Below are 15191 nucleotides of genomic sequence, written 5' to 3'. Positions count from 1 at the left end.
AGTTGCGGAAATTCTAAAAGGATATTGGTATCAATAATGATCAACTTTATGCCGAAGGGCGTGTGAGAGAAGAAAGATAGATGGATATAACCACAATAAGTAAAGCACTAGCAAAGTTTGGAGTTGACGAATCTTACTCACTTGAAGAGACCAAAAATCACTGTTGTTGAATGAGATTGGTGCAACATGTCACAAAAAGAACAAAAAGCAGACAGAGAAAGATATGCCAGAGACCCCGCCAAAGATTTGCTGCAAATTCCTAAAATAAAATAAAGAAGTTACAATTTGTTAAGAAGGTTTTGCACCCTTGTGTGTTTTATTTTCATCATTTCTTTTGAATTTACTCGCTCTTTTATTTATTTACCTTGGTTGAGCAAGGTTGATAATCACTTCTCAGATAAATGGCAAACAGGTTGGCATTTCTTAACATTTGTTTTGACAAATGACTTGTCCTACAGAGGGAGATGTTGATCGAGAAGGCTGTACAAATTGGTGGGAGGGGAACTTGCCATGCTATTTGTTTATGATAGATAATAACCATGATGGTCTACTACACCTGAAAAAAACAGATACTAAAATAGAGAGAATCTCGATTAGGAATGATCATTAACTCTTTTAAACTGATAATGGAAATAGCAAGCTAATCTTGCTGTTAATTGGGAATTTTTAAAACTATTTTTTTATGCAATTTGTTTTGATTTTTTACTTTCAAATGAAATAAAATTAAAATCAACTACACATCTCTTATTATACTTTATGTAACTTTGTTTGTCTACATCTTATTATCTTGACTATATTTGTTATTAAGGATATGTTTATATAAGAAATGAAATGAAGAAAAAATAAATAAGAGAGTGAAAATTATAAAGTAAAAAAATATTATTTAAATGAATGAATGAGTAATGATGATAATAATTTTATCCATCTATTTAAATGAAAAAAATTTAAAAAATGCATTAAAAAAATATTTATAATAATCATAAAAAATAAGTTTAGATAAAATTATGAAAATATTTTTATTTTATATTCTATAATTTTTTATTTAAAATAAACGCCATTAAGAAAAAAGGCTTTAAAACCCTGTGTGCCCCCTCCCTCCTTCCAATTACTCCTTACTTAGAGAAAAAAGAAGAAGATATTTTGTAGTTAAATGCTGTTTTTTTTTTTTAAGTTTTTATATTTTTTAAAGTTTATAATGTCTATTTTACAAATTGTTATAAAATTACTGATATTTAAATATAAATTATTCTTTGTTATTTGATACAAATGTTGTTAAATTGTCTCTTTTAAGTTATAATTCAACCATTTAAAAAAAATTTAAGATAAAAAATTATTATTTTTGGATATATTGATAATTAAAATTAAAATCTTATATTTATTAAATATTTGTATTTGAAATTATTATAAATTTTTAAAATAAAACTAATTTTAATTAATAAATAGTATCTAAACATCTATTCGTAAGTTTCATTTTTAAAACAAACTCCCCTTTTCTTAATTCCTTTTCTCTTATTTTTATACATATACAAAATATCTTAATCCTTATTGAATTATAGTATTTTTACACTAATTTTTTTTATCACACAATCCATTTTATTATTTATTTTTTTATCTTTCAATATCTCTAAAATATAATAAAAATCATGCAAATATTTTATTCAAATAATATTTACAAACTTTTTTTATCCATCAAATAATAAGTGTGGCAGGTGCACCTGAATCGAACCCCTTGTTAATTGATTACCGAGCTGCTGTCTCTATGGACTGTTGAACTTCAAAAAAGGGTAGAAAGTCTTAGACTGCCTACACTGCAGACCTACTTCTTCACTCTTTTTTCTTTATTTTAACAGTTCTGAATTGACTTCATCAGACCAAGTCAAGTTCTTGAAAATTTTGTATACATAATTTAATAAAAGCATTTAATATCAGCCTTTAAATTAATTTTAAACAGATTATTTTTAATAATTTTGATAATTGAATCTTAAATTCTGCCCATTTCATAATTGTGTCAACTGATTGATAATTTGATATTATTATTATTATTAGGCTACTTTGAAGTCTTCTTTTGATATTAGAGGCAGAATGGAATGCACACTTTATGGTGAAGTCAATTTCATACAGGTTGGATGAGGGGAAACAGGAATCATGCACCGAATCTACCCTCATTGAATCACTAATGACGGTCAAAGAAGAGTGAGGTTGATTCATTGTAGCAGTGTTCATTCAAGTGAACATCAAATTCTCTTTCTCACTTGCCCAATATGTACACTTTCCTCACTCGCTCTAAGTGTTTGCGCAGTCACCATTTTCAGTTTAATTTGGCATTAATGAATGTTGAAATATCGTGGGAAACTTTAACTCGTGTAGGTACATTGACAGGAACCAAAGAAAAAGCCCATGCTTTGATTGGACTCATTGCATTTTAGAGCAATTGTATTTTAATTCCTGTTCAAAAATTTCTACATAAAAAAGACAAAAAATATATATAAAAAGGGTGCAAATTATTACGAAACTAACTTTACCTTTAATAAATTACTCACTCTACAGTTATAAACAAATTTATACTTTGGTAACTTAACTAGGAACTCACATGTTTGTTCTTCAGGTGTAGGGGCCACACTCTACTCGTTCTGCTTCTTTCCCTTATGTGTATGAGAATTTCTTCACTTACATCCCAATTCATTCTAAAGATCAAGATCTGTCAGCTGAATCAAATAATTCAGTTGAATTGGAATTAGTCATTCCAAAACCGACTAGTAGTACCATGATTTGGTTGATCTTTTAACTTGTGCTTTATGAAATTTCTCTTTTCCTTTGATTTATAAAAAAAAAGACAATATGATATAAATTCCAATATGATTTTATATTATAAATATGAAAAATAATTATTTTTCATTATTACCATAAAATAAAATAATTTAACTGAAATAATTTATAAAAAGTGTTAAGTTATTGCCTTAATTAGTTAAAAAGAAACAAGACAAATGCTAAACAGTATTTTAAGAAGTTAAGAATAATTTTTTTTGTTAAAACTTATAATAAATATATCTCTCACATAATTTTAATAATTTTTTTATTCTTTAATTAATGCAAAACTTAAAAAATAATAGAATTATTATACTAATTACTTTATAAAAATAATCTTTAATAATATAAATATTATTGTAAATAAGTTATTATTTTTTTCTACTTTGAAATAACAAATTATATGTAACATAAGACAAAGTGAGTATAATTACAATTGCATAGTTTTGGAAACGTACATGATGGTGTCGTCATTATTCATTAGGCAAAATAGTAATAACAAGGGAAAGAAAGGTGCACTTTGTCTCCAATATCCACAAGCAAAGCACGCAACGCAAGAATCAAAAACCCAACACATGGAAATCACTGAGGAGAGACTGTTCAGTGCATAAATGAACTTTGACAGTGATGGTTGCAGAGTGTTGTAGGAAGAAAGATTGACACAGTTTGTGCAATACCCAAGTCACCTTTGTGTGCCCTGAAATAAGATTTTGGGTTGTGGCCCCTCTTCTGCACCTACAATGTTGCTGCACCCCCTCACTGCAATCTGCACCCTGCACACTGCAATCTGCAGGCAAAGATTACCATATCAGTGCCCCTTTAGAGAAAACCTCAAGGGGCATATGGCCCCTACAAAATTGGTGTTACCACCTCTAAATTAGTTATGACAACTATATTTATGGTGTACCAAATTAAATGATTACTGAAGAATGTTAACTCAAAGCTAATGTAATCATACATTTGTTTTGGCCATTTCTCTTTTCCTGGTACAATTGGTGATTGAGTGATTTGATTCTTCACTCCTGAATTGTCTTTCACCAATTTACATCCAATCAAACATTAACTCAAGATACTGCTCAAAATTGTGTTTAAAAGGCAAAGATTAGGAGAATAACATGTTTCTATTTTTCAATAAACCCGATCTATTGACAAATTAGAATGATATTGCGGTTGGAAACAAGCTTACTATTGTGCCAAACAATAAGGCTAATACAAGGTATTCGAATTTGATTGGGATGCAAATTTTCATGTCTAAACTATGTGAAACTTCATTTCAGTCAAAACCACTTAAAATTTCATTGATTTCATATCAAAATATTTTCCAAGGACAATGTACGTAATATTATAGGGAGTAATAGCTTTTAAGCCTCTAAATTTACGTTATCCTTAGAATAATAAAGTTTAATTTAATCTATTGTTTGAAGTCAATGATATGTTTCTTTCTGAGATTTTGGTATTGAAAAGTCATTAAAACTCAAATTAGTTTGAGTCTAACGAGTAATACTCACTTTAAGTCCCAATTAATGATACATTGACATTTTATTTAATATTCAAATGCGTCAATAGATATAAGTGTACAACTTTTTACACTAATCATATATTAAAATTATTATTCCAGTATATATGTCATTAAATAATATAAGGTTTTATGACGAGGGAAATTGGACGAAAAATATAATATTTCATTCTCTTTAGCATTTGATTATGAAGACAAACAAGAAATAGAGGGAAAATTTATAAATTTTTTTCCTTTATTAAGTAAAAAGGAATACGAGAAAAGTTTAGTATAACGACAACAAAATTTATATTTTCTTGTTCACCTAATATTAAAAGATATAAAAGTCATTTAACTTAATTATATTTTCTTTCCTCTTATTTTTCTTTCAAATTAGATCAGATGAAAGAAAGTTTATCATCTTATTGTCCCTTTTTTTTCTTCAGTCAAATGATAAACAGAAAAATTAACTGTTTTTTTTAATATCCTTTCTTTCTTTTTAGTTTTTTGCCCATTTTCTCTCTGCAACAAAATGAAAACTATATCGTAAACATACAACGACAATCCTGCGTTGGAATCTCATTCTTTCCCTGATTTAAAACATGTTTAATTAGAAAATTTGTACTTACTTACAGTAAAGAATTAGCCAAACGGCCTTTCAAAAGAAAAAACTACAGACAAATAGGGTAAATTATACAATGTGCCTCAGCTAAGTCCAAGAATTCAAATTCAAAGAATAAAGGAATAAACAAATTCTAAAAAAAAAAATGAGAGAGAAATTGTTGGTCTCTCTTTTCATTGTCCTCAACTCAACTATCACCATAGCTGACACTTGTATTTGTGTATATGTATATCCTTCAACGCTTCACTTGTCTCAACTTGGAGCAGGAATTGAGGCTCTTGGGCTGGGTAGCCCCATGTAAGCAAGCCTAGGAGACATCCTAACTTTTGGGCTGGGCCTGGGAGAAGGGATTGGGCCATAGTTATATGAGCGTGCAGAAGCAGGTCTTGGGGACAGATTAACTTGCTCCAACGCTCTTGATTGAAGGTGTCCAGGGTAGTCACGCACACACCCAATACGGGGTCCAGTCCCAGTGGACCACTTGCATGACAACCTCTTCGACATGTCAAACACTGGCCCCTCAATCTTCTTGTCACCCTCTTCATCGACTGTTACATTAATGGTGTCGCTGCTATTGTTGTTCATGTTTGTGGAAGTTGTAATGGGACCCTTAATTTGTTGTGATTCATTAGTGTCGGTAAATGAATTGGTCCCAATAATTGAAGGAGCATCTTCATCTATAGCACATCTCTGCCACAGTATAACAACCATCATCAGCTATTAATTTCATAACCAATTTTTAATTTTGCTAACGTCCATAAGAGTGACAATTTTATAAGTGTATATACCTTTACATTAGAGAGATCCACATTATGCTCTTCAAGAAAGCTTATAAATTCTTTGAAGTTCTCTTCTGTTGGGTGATAGTGGCCGCTATATGGCCAAATAGCCTGCAATGTTTATGTAACACTTTTGTGTAAGTGAATTGCTTACGTAGTGGCAAATGAATATTTCTTTTCTGAATGATAAAATTTATAATGTGACAAAGTAAGAATACATGATTCGTTGATTTATTAATTTAATTAAAATTAAGATTAAACATTATCCGTGTGATATGTTAAAAAGGTGTTTATACCTCAAGAACACCCTGTTGAGCCACTAATCGGCCAGCAGCAGTGGTAGCAGCCCCAGATAGAAAGCTAGAGTGTTGAAATGCACCCTTTTGCTTCCTCCCCACATACAAGGATCTTGTAGTGCTAAGAACAAATATCCATTTGGATTTTCCATCAGTGTCCACAAGCCTCCCATCCTGTCTGTACACTAACTTCCCATTTTCAACAACTACTTCATACTCTTCCCTTTCGTTCTGCAAAGGAAACATCAAACATAAACATTAGATTACGTATGAGACAGGTTTATGCACAAACATTTGAACAGTGATAACTTACTGGACCCAGATATTTAATGCACTGCCGTTGTAGAGTTGCCCTTGGGCATTTCTCAAGGTTTATTTCTTTACCATCTCCAACATCCAACCTGTAAAGAACAAAATTTAGTAAAATTAATTTTAAGCTATTGAATATAATTCACATACACATATAGAATAAGAGTTTACCAGTAGAAAAATGGTTGGGTGCTTTGGCTTTCAAACCAAATGTCATAATATATGTGTAAATTGTGTCCATACCGATGACGTGGGTCAATCTGTGCTCAAAACAAGAAGGAATGGGCATTGTTAATATTAGATTAGAGCATAAATTAAAGGGTAATTAATATGATTTCAAGGCATATAATGGATAACTTACAGCTTCGAGCCAATGTTGCAGGGATAATTTTTGAGCCTTATCATCCTTGGACAAACCTTTTCCAACCTGTATAAGAAACAATTAGCAACAACAATACCCCAATTAAAAATATATCATGAATAAAAAAAATGAATAATTTACTTTAATTTAGAGAATATCAAATTTATGTGAAATATACCTTAGCTGCTCTTGTCCTTGCCCTTGCCCACCGTGACACGGCGGTTTCTTGCTTTTGCACATCAAAGAATGAAACAGAGCTCCGTTTAAGAGCAGCAAAGTCTAATGCCTTCCACCTACATCATTTTAAACTCATCATTTAGTAACATATTAAGCAAATCTCCAAACTGAAAATATAGATCTAAATCCTCTCATATTAACTAGTCTAATACCCCAATATTATTTGGGTTAATTAGTCTAATGCCTTGTTATTATTTGTGTAAGGTTCATTAATTTTATTTTGCATTTTTTTCCTCTTGTAACATAACATTGTTACATTATTTGCTGATAAGATCATAGTTTCTATTTCATAATAGCAATTTCTTTTAAAAAAATAAACTAAACCAAACTCAGAATCAATCTCAATAATGTATATTGTTTCGGATTGATGAGACTTACCAGAGCTCTTCCACTACAACAGCACAATCTGCAAGGTTTCTTCTTGTACGGTAACTCTTGTACACTTTCTGAAGTTTAGTTGCCGCAGCATCAAGCTCACTCACCGGTCTTGGGGAAGAGAAAACTACTGCTTCAGGAAGAGAAAGAACAGGCACTGGCTTATGCTGCACCTGTTCACTTCCATTTGCAAGAGACTCTGAACCCATCATCTCCATATCTGAGAAGTTTCTTTCAGGGATCACATTATGGGGTCTATAATCCTTCAACTTACTTGAACGGTTGGTTATAGTTGAACCCTTTGACAACACCTTAGTACTTTCTGATTCACTTTTGTTGAAACTTGCTGCTCTCAAAATCACAGCCCCATCTTTGGAACCAAAACTCAAGTTGAGAAATTCACCAAAGAGTGAGCGTCTAACAATTTCTTCCCAGGCTGATGAGAGTAAGGAAAGTGATAATCCCATAGAGATGTAGAACCCCCAACACTTCAATTTAATGCAATAAAACTATCACTTTACGAGTCCTGCCCAATTAATACACGTTATTAGTGTTAAAAAGGGTGCTTATAAAAAATATTTTATAATTCTCGTAAGATTTTTAAACTTATTTTAATAAATTTTAACCCAATAAATACTTTTTAGTTTATTTTATGAAATTTTACTGTCAAATATGATAAGCACTCGTATATAAAGAGTTTATTGAACAACAAATCCACCATAGACAAATTTCAGAACCCCTCAATTTATCAGACTTCACGTTAATCTATCATTATTCTTGTTAAACCATAGACATATATATATTCTAGTGATCCATTTTCCTCTAAACTTCTTTCCTAAACTATTAAACAGCAGGATATATATTGATATGACAAACATCATCAAAAGCAACAGATAGGAAAATCCAACATGAATGATTTACCTTTCTTGAATTACGTATGAAGATATGTCTGAGGTATATACCGATTGAAGTATGACACGAAGAACAAGTAGTGAATATAGATGAACACAGATGGGGTATGTCAGTGGGTTGGCTTGGTTATATATATGGTCCGAGGAAGACATAATTCAAAGGAAGCAGCAGTCATTCAAATACGTGTCAAAAATAGGACAGAGAGAAAAGGGTGTTCTTTGAATTCCACAACGAATCTGCCAATGCACCTTCGAATGGGAAAACAAAAGGGTGGGTCGTTATAAAGTTCCAAGTTTACTTCTGCGTTGTCTTGTTTTTTTTTTTTTCCAAAGTCCAACCCACAAGTTGGTTTTGAGTGGTTCAAAGCTTTCACGGTTTGGACTTTGGAAGTTGGAACTCGACCCCGTTTCGGTTTGTTGATCATAGCCCCTTTATAAAATATATAATTCTTCTATTCTTAATTTATTTTATTTTATTCTTCTCTCTCTTATCTGCTTTCGTCTCTTAATTATACAATAATGAATACTACTTCCTCTCTTACATTTATACTCACAAATTTAATAAATAAATTTATTTACTTATATAAATATATAATGTTCCTGTTTTTGTCTTGGTGTTTTTTGCGTTTGTTTTTTCTTGCATGGGAACCATAAATGGGAAGAACAAACATTAAAAAGCAGAAAAAGGAGATGGGGCTGCGGGTCAAAGAAAGTAAGCTTATGTGAGGTTCCATGAAGAAACGAACACAAATGTTTTTCCTAATTAAGAAAATCCAGGGTTAACTTGACAAAACGTTTTCTCTTGTTTCTTCTTTGTTAGAAATGGTTATAAAAATATTATTTTAATTCTAAATTATTATAAGAAAATATTATTAATTTAATTTTAATAAACTAATCATATAAAAAATTATATTGTTAATTAATTAAAAAATCTATAAATATAAATTTAAAATAATATTTCCAAAAATAAACAATTTTTAACTATACAACATAAAAATAAGTGCATTTGTAGCGATAATAATGTAAAAAAAAAGTACATTCGATTAAATTCAAACGTAAAAAATAACAACAAATTATTATTTTTATTATTTTTTTAAGTAGACAAAAAAAATTGTGATAATTTTGTTGTCATTTATGAAGAATAAACTTTTGAAAACCAAGTACAAGATATGCATATGAATGTCACGACTCATTTTTTATAAGGAACCGAGAACATTATTTTTACGCCACTTACTTATTTAAGATAGATAAATAATGGAGAATATAAATATAAAATTCACTTCTCATTCAAAGTAAAACAAAGTTTCTTACAACAAATATCTAATAGAACAACGTAATATTACATTTAATTTATAATATTCAAAATATACAAAATTATACTACATAGCTCCCTCTATATGAGGTCTAAAAATATAAGGAAAAAAAGACATTAATACAAAATTACTTGACTCCGGCTTCTTGCATTTCTATCTATACTATTATGTGCATGTGTACTACGATAATCGTACGGTGATACATGAACAGATGTAATAGGTGTTGCATTTACTTCACAGGCTGAACCACTAAAATGTCATAATCCCCTTTTTATAAGGAACCGAGAACATTATTTCTACACCACTTACTTATTTAAGATAGATAAATAATAGAGAATACAAGTATAAAATTCACTTCTCATTCAAAATAAAACAAAGTTTCTTTCAACAAATATCCAATAGAACAACATAATATTACATTTAGTTCATAATATTCAAAATACACAAAATTATATTACATAGCTCCCTCTATATGAGGTCTTAAAATATAAGAAAATAAGACTTTAATGCAAAATTACTCAACTCTATCTTCTAAAATTTCTTCACTAGCCTCTCGCCTGTGAAGTAGATGCAACACCTGCTACATCTGCTCATGTACTACCGTACGATCATCGCAGTATACACACACACAACATAGACAGAAATACAAGGGTGAGCTTACAAAATTAAAATAAAATCATATATATAGAGTAAAATATTTACTCATAGCAACAACCCTATACATTTCCAGCCCATCTAATGCACAACATGAAAATGATTTCCAAATAGTTTCACAGCTTAAGTAATTCAAAAGGAATCGAGCCGGTCCGGGAGTGACCCATCCCGGCATCTGGATCCAGACAGCACAACACATCATAACACAGCTCAGCATGCTCTATCGTTATACATTTACCCACTTAAACGTGTAACTCAGCTCTATAATGATGTAAGACATATATCTCAGCATGATGCAGCACGGCTAAAATTATTTCAACAGCTTAGTTAAGACAAGTTTATAATAAATCAGTTAAATCTCAGTGTTATTAAATTAGTTATTAGTAGTTACAACATAGAAAAATAACTTTTAAATATTAAATCCTTTATATCTCAGCTTTTATTCAAAAGATCTAACAAAACTAACTCAAACATTTTTTTTTAATAGCATATCAAACTATTCAAAACATAGTTCATAGGTTAAAGTAAGTTATCCTTACTTTAGAACGGTGATTCACATCAGATCTACCGAATATTACTTGTTTTAAATCAAAGATTTACCGAAAATTTGGCTTTAGAATGAAGTCCCTCCTAAGAACACCATGAACTTCTATAAAAAAGAGAAAGAGAAAGAGAAGAGAAAACTTCGTGCAAGGACTCCTATTTATAGAAAAAAAATTTTGGGACTTTTCATACTGTTTTACTGTTCATGCTAGAGTTACTGTTTACACTGCCACTTCACACGTTTGCACTGTTCATTGACACTGTTTACTTTATAAAAAAAATAATAATTCAATCTCCATCTAAATCTATTTTAATACCAAACAATCTTTCAATTAACATTTAATAAGTACAAAATATTATAAATTACTCAATAATAAATTACAAGCCTGACAATGAACACTTCGTGAGAACTTGTAGGCTGTGTCTATGTGACATTATTTATTATTCAATAAGTTTGCTATTAAAACCATATACGAATGATTTTTATAGATTATACTAACATAAGTTATAATGATATTAATACTGGTAAACAAAACTTTTATAACATATTTTATTCTAAATTAGTTGTTGGTTTAAAAATTTTTATCACATAAATTATTTGGAGAAAAAGGCTCGGTGTAAAAAATATTAAACTTACATTAGGTTAAAAAATCCTGCTCCAAATCATATTTATAAATTTTATATTAATCTAAAATTATTTAATACTTTATTAGTATACATCAAAATCAATATTATATATTTTTAAAATATATAAAATAATAATATTTAAATTATATTCTTATAGTTATTTAATATTGATAAAATTTAACTTGAGTAATTAAGGTAGTATATAATTACAATTTAATAGTTAAATAATTAAAATTCACATTTTGAATAAATTTTTAAACCATTTTTATATATGGTAAAAATATATTATAATTTTTTATATTATTAAATTATTATATTAAAAATATTTAAATTTTATAATAAATAATATAATATTATATATATATATATATATATTGTTAAACATCAATATTTATTAAAAATAAAATATAAATATAAGAGGTACTCTAACCCATTATATCTCTAAAGGGAATAACAATACATATCAAGAAAATATTTGCGTATATTTTAATTTATTAATAATATTTTTTTATTTTTATATTTTATTAAAGTAATAAATATTTAGATATATTATACTTTTTATCATCTATCCATCACACAAATTGATTATATGAATTAAATTTTAAACTATGTTCAATTTAGTTTTTGTTGAAACTAGTTATAAATTTAGTTTTATGTTGAATTAGTTTTAAATTTAATTTTAAATTAAATTTTTAATACAAAACTGATTTTTAATATATTTATGAATTTTTTTTAAAAGTAAACTAATTTATTGGACAAAACATTGCATTAAATTAGTGCATTTCAAAAAAATTTTAACAATATTTATTAATATATTATATTTTATATAAGTGTATAAAATATTTATTATATTTTTTTATTTTTAAAAAACAAAGTTTATAATAATAGTTTAAATTTAAACCTATAAAAATAAAAATTAATAATATAAATAATAATAAAATTATTATGTTATAATATTTTAAAAATTAAAAAATAAACATAAATATAAAAATAATAATAGTAATTAATTTAAAAATATTTATTATATTTTAATATTTTTAATTATTTTAAATATTTTAATTTTAATTATAAGAATTAAAATTATTAAAAAATATAATGATAAAATGTAGTTACAATAAAATTTTGTAAAGTAGTATAACGAAAAGATTTAATAAGTAAAGATTTAAAATAATTTAATACTTACTAAATCATCACTTTAATTCATGAGATTTGTTACATTCAGTAAATTAGTACTTGATTTTTATAATTTTAAACATTAATCCTTCAAATCAAGAGGCATTAATTGTTTTAGTTGTTATTATTAAAAAACATTAAAATGTGATAATATGATGATAAGTTTACTTTAAGTGACATGTTAAAGTTTATTCTAAACATAAAATAATATCATTTTAAAATTTTTTAAAAATAATTTATATTTGTTTTTAATTTTAAGATTGTCTGCTGATCATTTTCTCTTTTTTTCATTCTTGTTCTTTGTCTTTTCTTAAGAACATTTTGACATTCTTTGCTTTCTATGTTTTTATTCTTCCTTTGCTTCTCGAGTTTCTCTCCCCCATTTGTGTTAAGATTTGATAGTTCCATGTGTTGATTTTGAATTTACAAAATCAAAAGAGAGATCATGAGCATGCAGATCTATGGTGACTAGCAACAGGAGAAGCGTGTAAAAATCATGGAAAGGTGTGGTTTTTAAATTTATGGTGACTAAAACATTAAATAAAGTTAAAAATAAATTAACATTTAAAAAATATTAAAAATATTTATTATTTTAATAAGTAATACAGTCGATGAAAAAAATTAGTTAGAATTATTATTATTATTATTATTATTATTATTATTATTATTATTTTATATGCAATGCTTAGTGGGAAAAAAAAAGTTATTTATTTGGTGGTTTTTATTTGGAGGAGCTACGAGTCTTTGACGTAGAGGATGTGGCAAAGTAAAAAGTCAAGGCCGCGTTTGGTAAATTGTGAGCTGACTCACTACAAACACTGACATTCTGTGACTTCCTTTCCTCTTAGTTGCTTTTTATGACTTTTCCAACTACGCACCTCGCTTTTACCATTCTATCCCTAGATGCTCATTTATAATGTATTTAAAAATATAAATCTATTTTAACACCGTAAATTACAATTTGACGTGTTTTATAAGCTTTTCAAACATCTAAGTTAACATATATTCGTAAGATTTCACGTACTCTTTTCAAATATTTTTTTGTTCTTTCCATTAAAGTTTCTCACACTGATTATTTTTTCCCTTACTTCTAGATCTCTTATATAAGCGAATATGTTAATAGGTATTTTAAAGTTTTACACAATAAAAGAATTATATCATTTAATGTTGTTTATAATTTACAATAATAAAAATTTAACACATATATATATATATATATTATGTACCCCTAAGAGGAAGGCAAGTGTTATCGAGTGGGGGTTGGATCCCCAAATCGGGAGCATATGTTTTGTTTTGATGGTACCATCTTTAAAATGGAATAGACTTTATTGATTGTACCTAAAAGATAACTTTGATGAACTTGTCTCACCAACTACATCAATGCCAATAGCTCATACGTGTGGAAAAAAATAAAATAAAAACAATGTATGTTTAATAGGGTGAAGATGGTCAGAAACGAAGACCATTCAATTCAACAATGCATGTTTTGTTTCTTGGATTGGCACCTTGCAATTGCATCTCTTCTTTCTACCCACGTTTTGAATGGTTTATTATTGTTTACTTCAGCCATCATTCTCCATATACGTGTAGAAATGTTTGGAAATGAACACCAAATGGATTAGAATATGACCATCATCATAGATCATACACACTAGTCCACGGTCATAAAGTTTACTTTTTTTCCTTTTCTTTCAAGTTTACGCTTTTAATTTCAGGTCAAACCACCAGTTTAGAACTACAATACTATCATTAAATATCATTATCAATGCATGAACTTGTATCTAATACCATAAATGTACTTGCCTATTTGCCCATCATGTACCATCAAGTGGAAATTGTACACGTACAGATACAAAGACGTGGGGACTCACTTAAACACAATAAAATTATATTTTATTATTAAAAAAGTATATTTATTATATTAATTTAAAACTTTTAACACATAAAAGTATTAACAACTCTCTCTCTCTCTCTCTCTCTCTCTCTATATATATATATATATATATATATATATTAATAACTCTTCTAGAGTTTGACTTTTCAGTTTTTCATCTATTCATTCTTATTTTATTTCAGTATCATTAGCCAAATGTATTATATAAAAATATTTTAATTTTATCATTTATATTATGTTATAAAGCAGCCACATACGCCCACGTGTTTTTATATCCGTTAAACCTGTTTGATTTAATAAATTAAATAAAAAACACTGTCACAAATGTTAAGATAAATATTATTCTATGCTCTGTTAAAGAATTTGATTTTTTTTAAAATAATATAAATGTAATTTTTCTAAGAATATTTTATAAATTTTAATGTGTTTCTTTATAAAAATTTACTTAATTTTAGGAAGCAATCAATAAAAATTTAATATTAAAATAAAAATATTAAATTTAATTTTAATACATAAATTAAACAAAGTAAAGAAACTTTTATTTAGAAAAAAATATTATATTGAAAATATAAAAACATAATTAATATTCTGTTTTAAAAAATACTATTATTAATTATTTAAATCAAGAGCTGAAAACAATAAAATCATTAAAAAATATATTATAATACTACTTTACGACACTGGCCGTGGGTTTGGTATTCACACGGATTAGAAGTGCTGACCATCTAATGTCTCAACATTTCTCTTTCCCTCTTTAATTAGTAAAGTGTAAACTTTAGATGTCTTTAATTTTGTAT

The 15191-nt window shown here is 27.8% G+C and overlaps 1 protein-coding gene across 1 annotated transcript; it reads right to left on the bottom strand.

Moving 5' to 3' along the window:
* Window positions 1-4890: 4890 nt before the first annotated feature.
* Window positions 4891-8447, bottom strand: LOC113849899 (IQ domain-containing protein IQM1-like). Its single transcript, XM_027480138.1, has 9 exons — window positions 8201-8447; window positions 7283-7805; window positions 6846-6960; window positions 6668-6733; window positions 6478-6566; window positions 6311-6398; window positions 5998-6228; window positions 5711-5812; window positions 4891-5612 (listed from the first exon to the last, which is right to left on the bottom strand). The coding sequence occupies exons 2-9, from the start codon at window positions 7744-7746 to the stop codon at window positions 5175-5177; spliced, it is 1593 nt and encodes a 530-aa protein (XP_027335939.1). The 5' UTR covers window positions 7747-7805; window positions 8201-8447; the 3' UTR covers window positions 4891-5174.
* Window positions 8448-15191: the final 6744 nt, after the last annotated feature.

The sequence above is a fragment of the Abrus precatorius genome, unplaced genomic scaffold, assembly GCF_003935025.1.
Source record: "Abrus precatorius isolate BTA unplaced genomic scaffold, Abrus_2018 Scaffold10, whole genome shotgun sequence".
Lineage (NCBI taxonomy): Eukaryota > Viridiplantae > Streptophyta > Magnoliopsida > Fabales > Fabaceae > Abrus > Abrus precatorius.
This window is presented reverse-complemented; position numbering and strand designations above follow the sequence as displayed.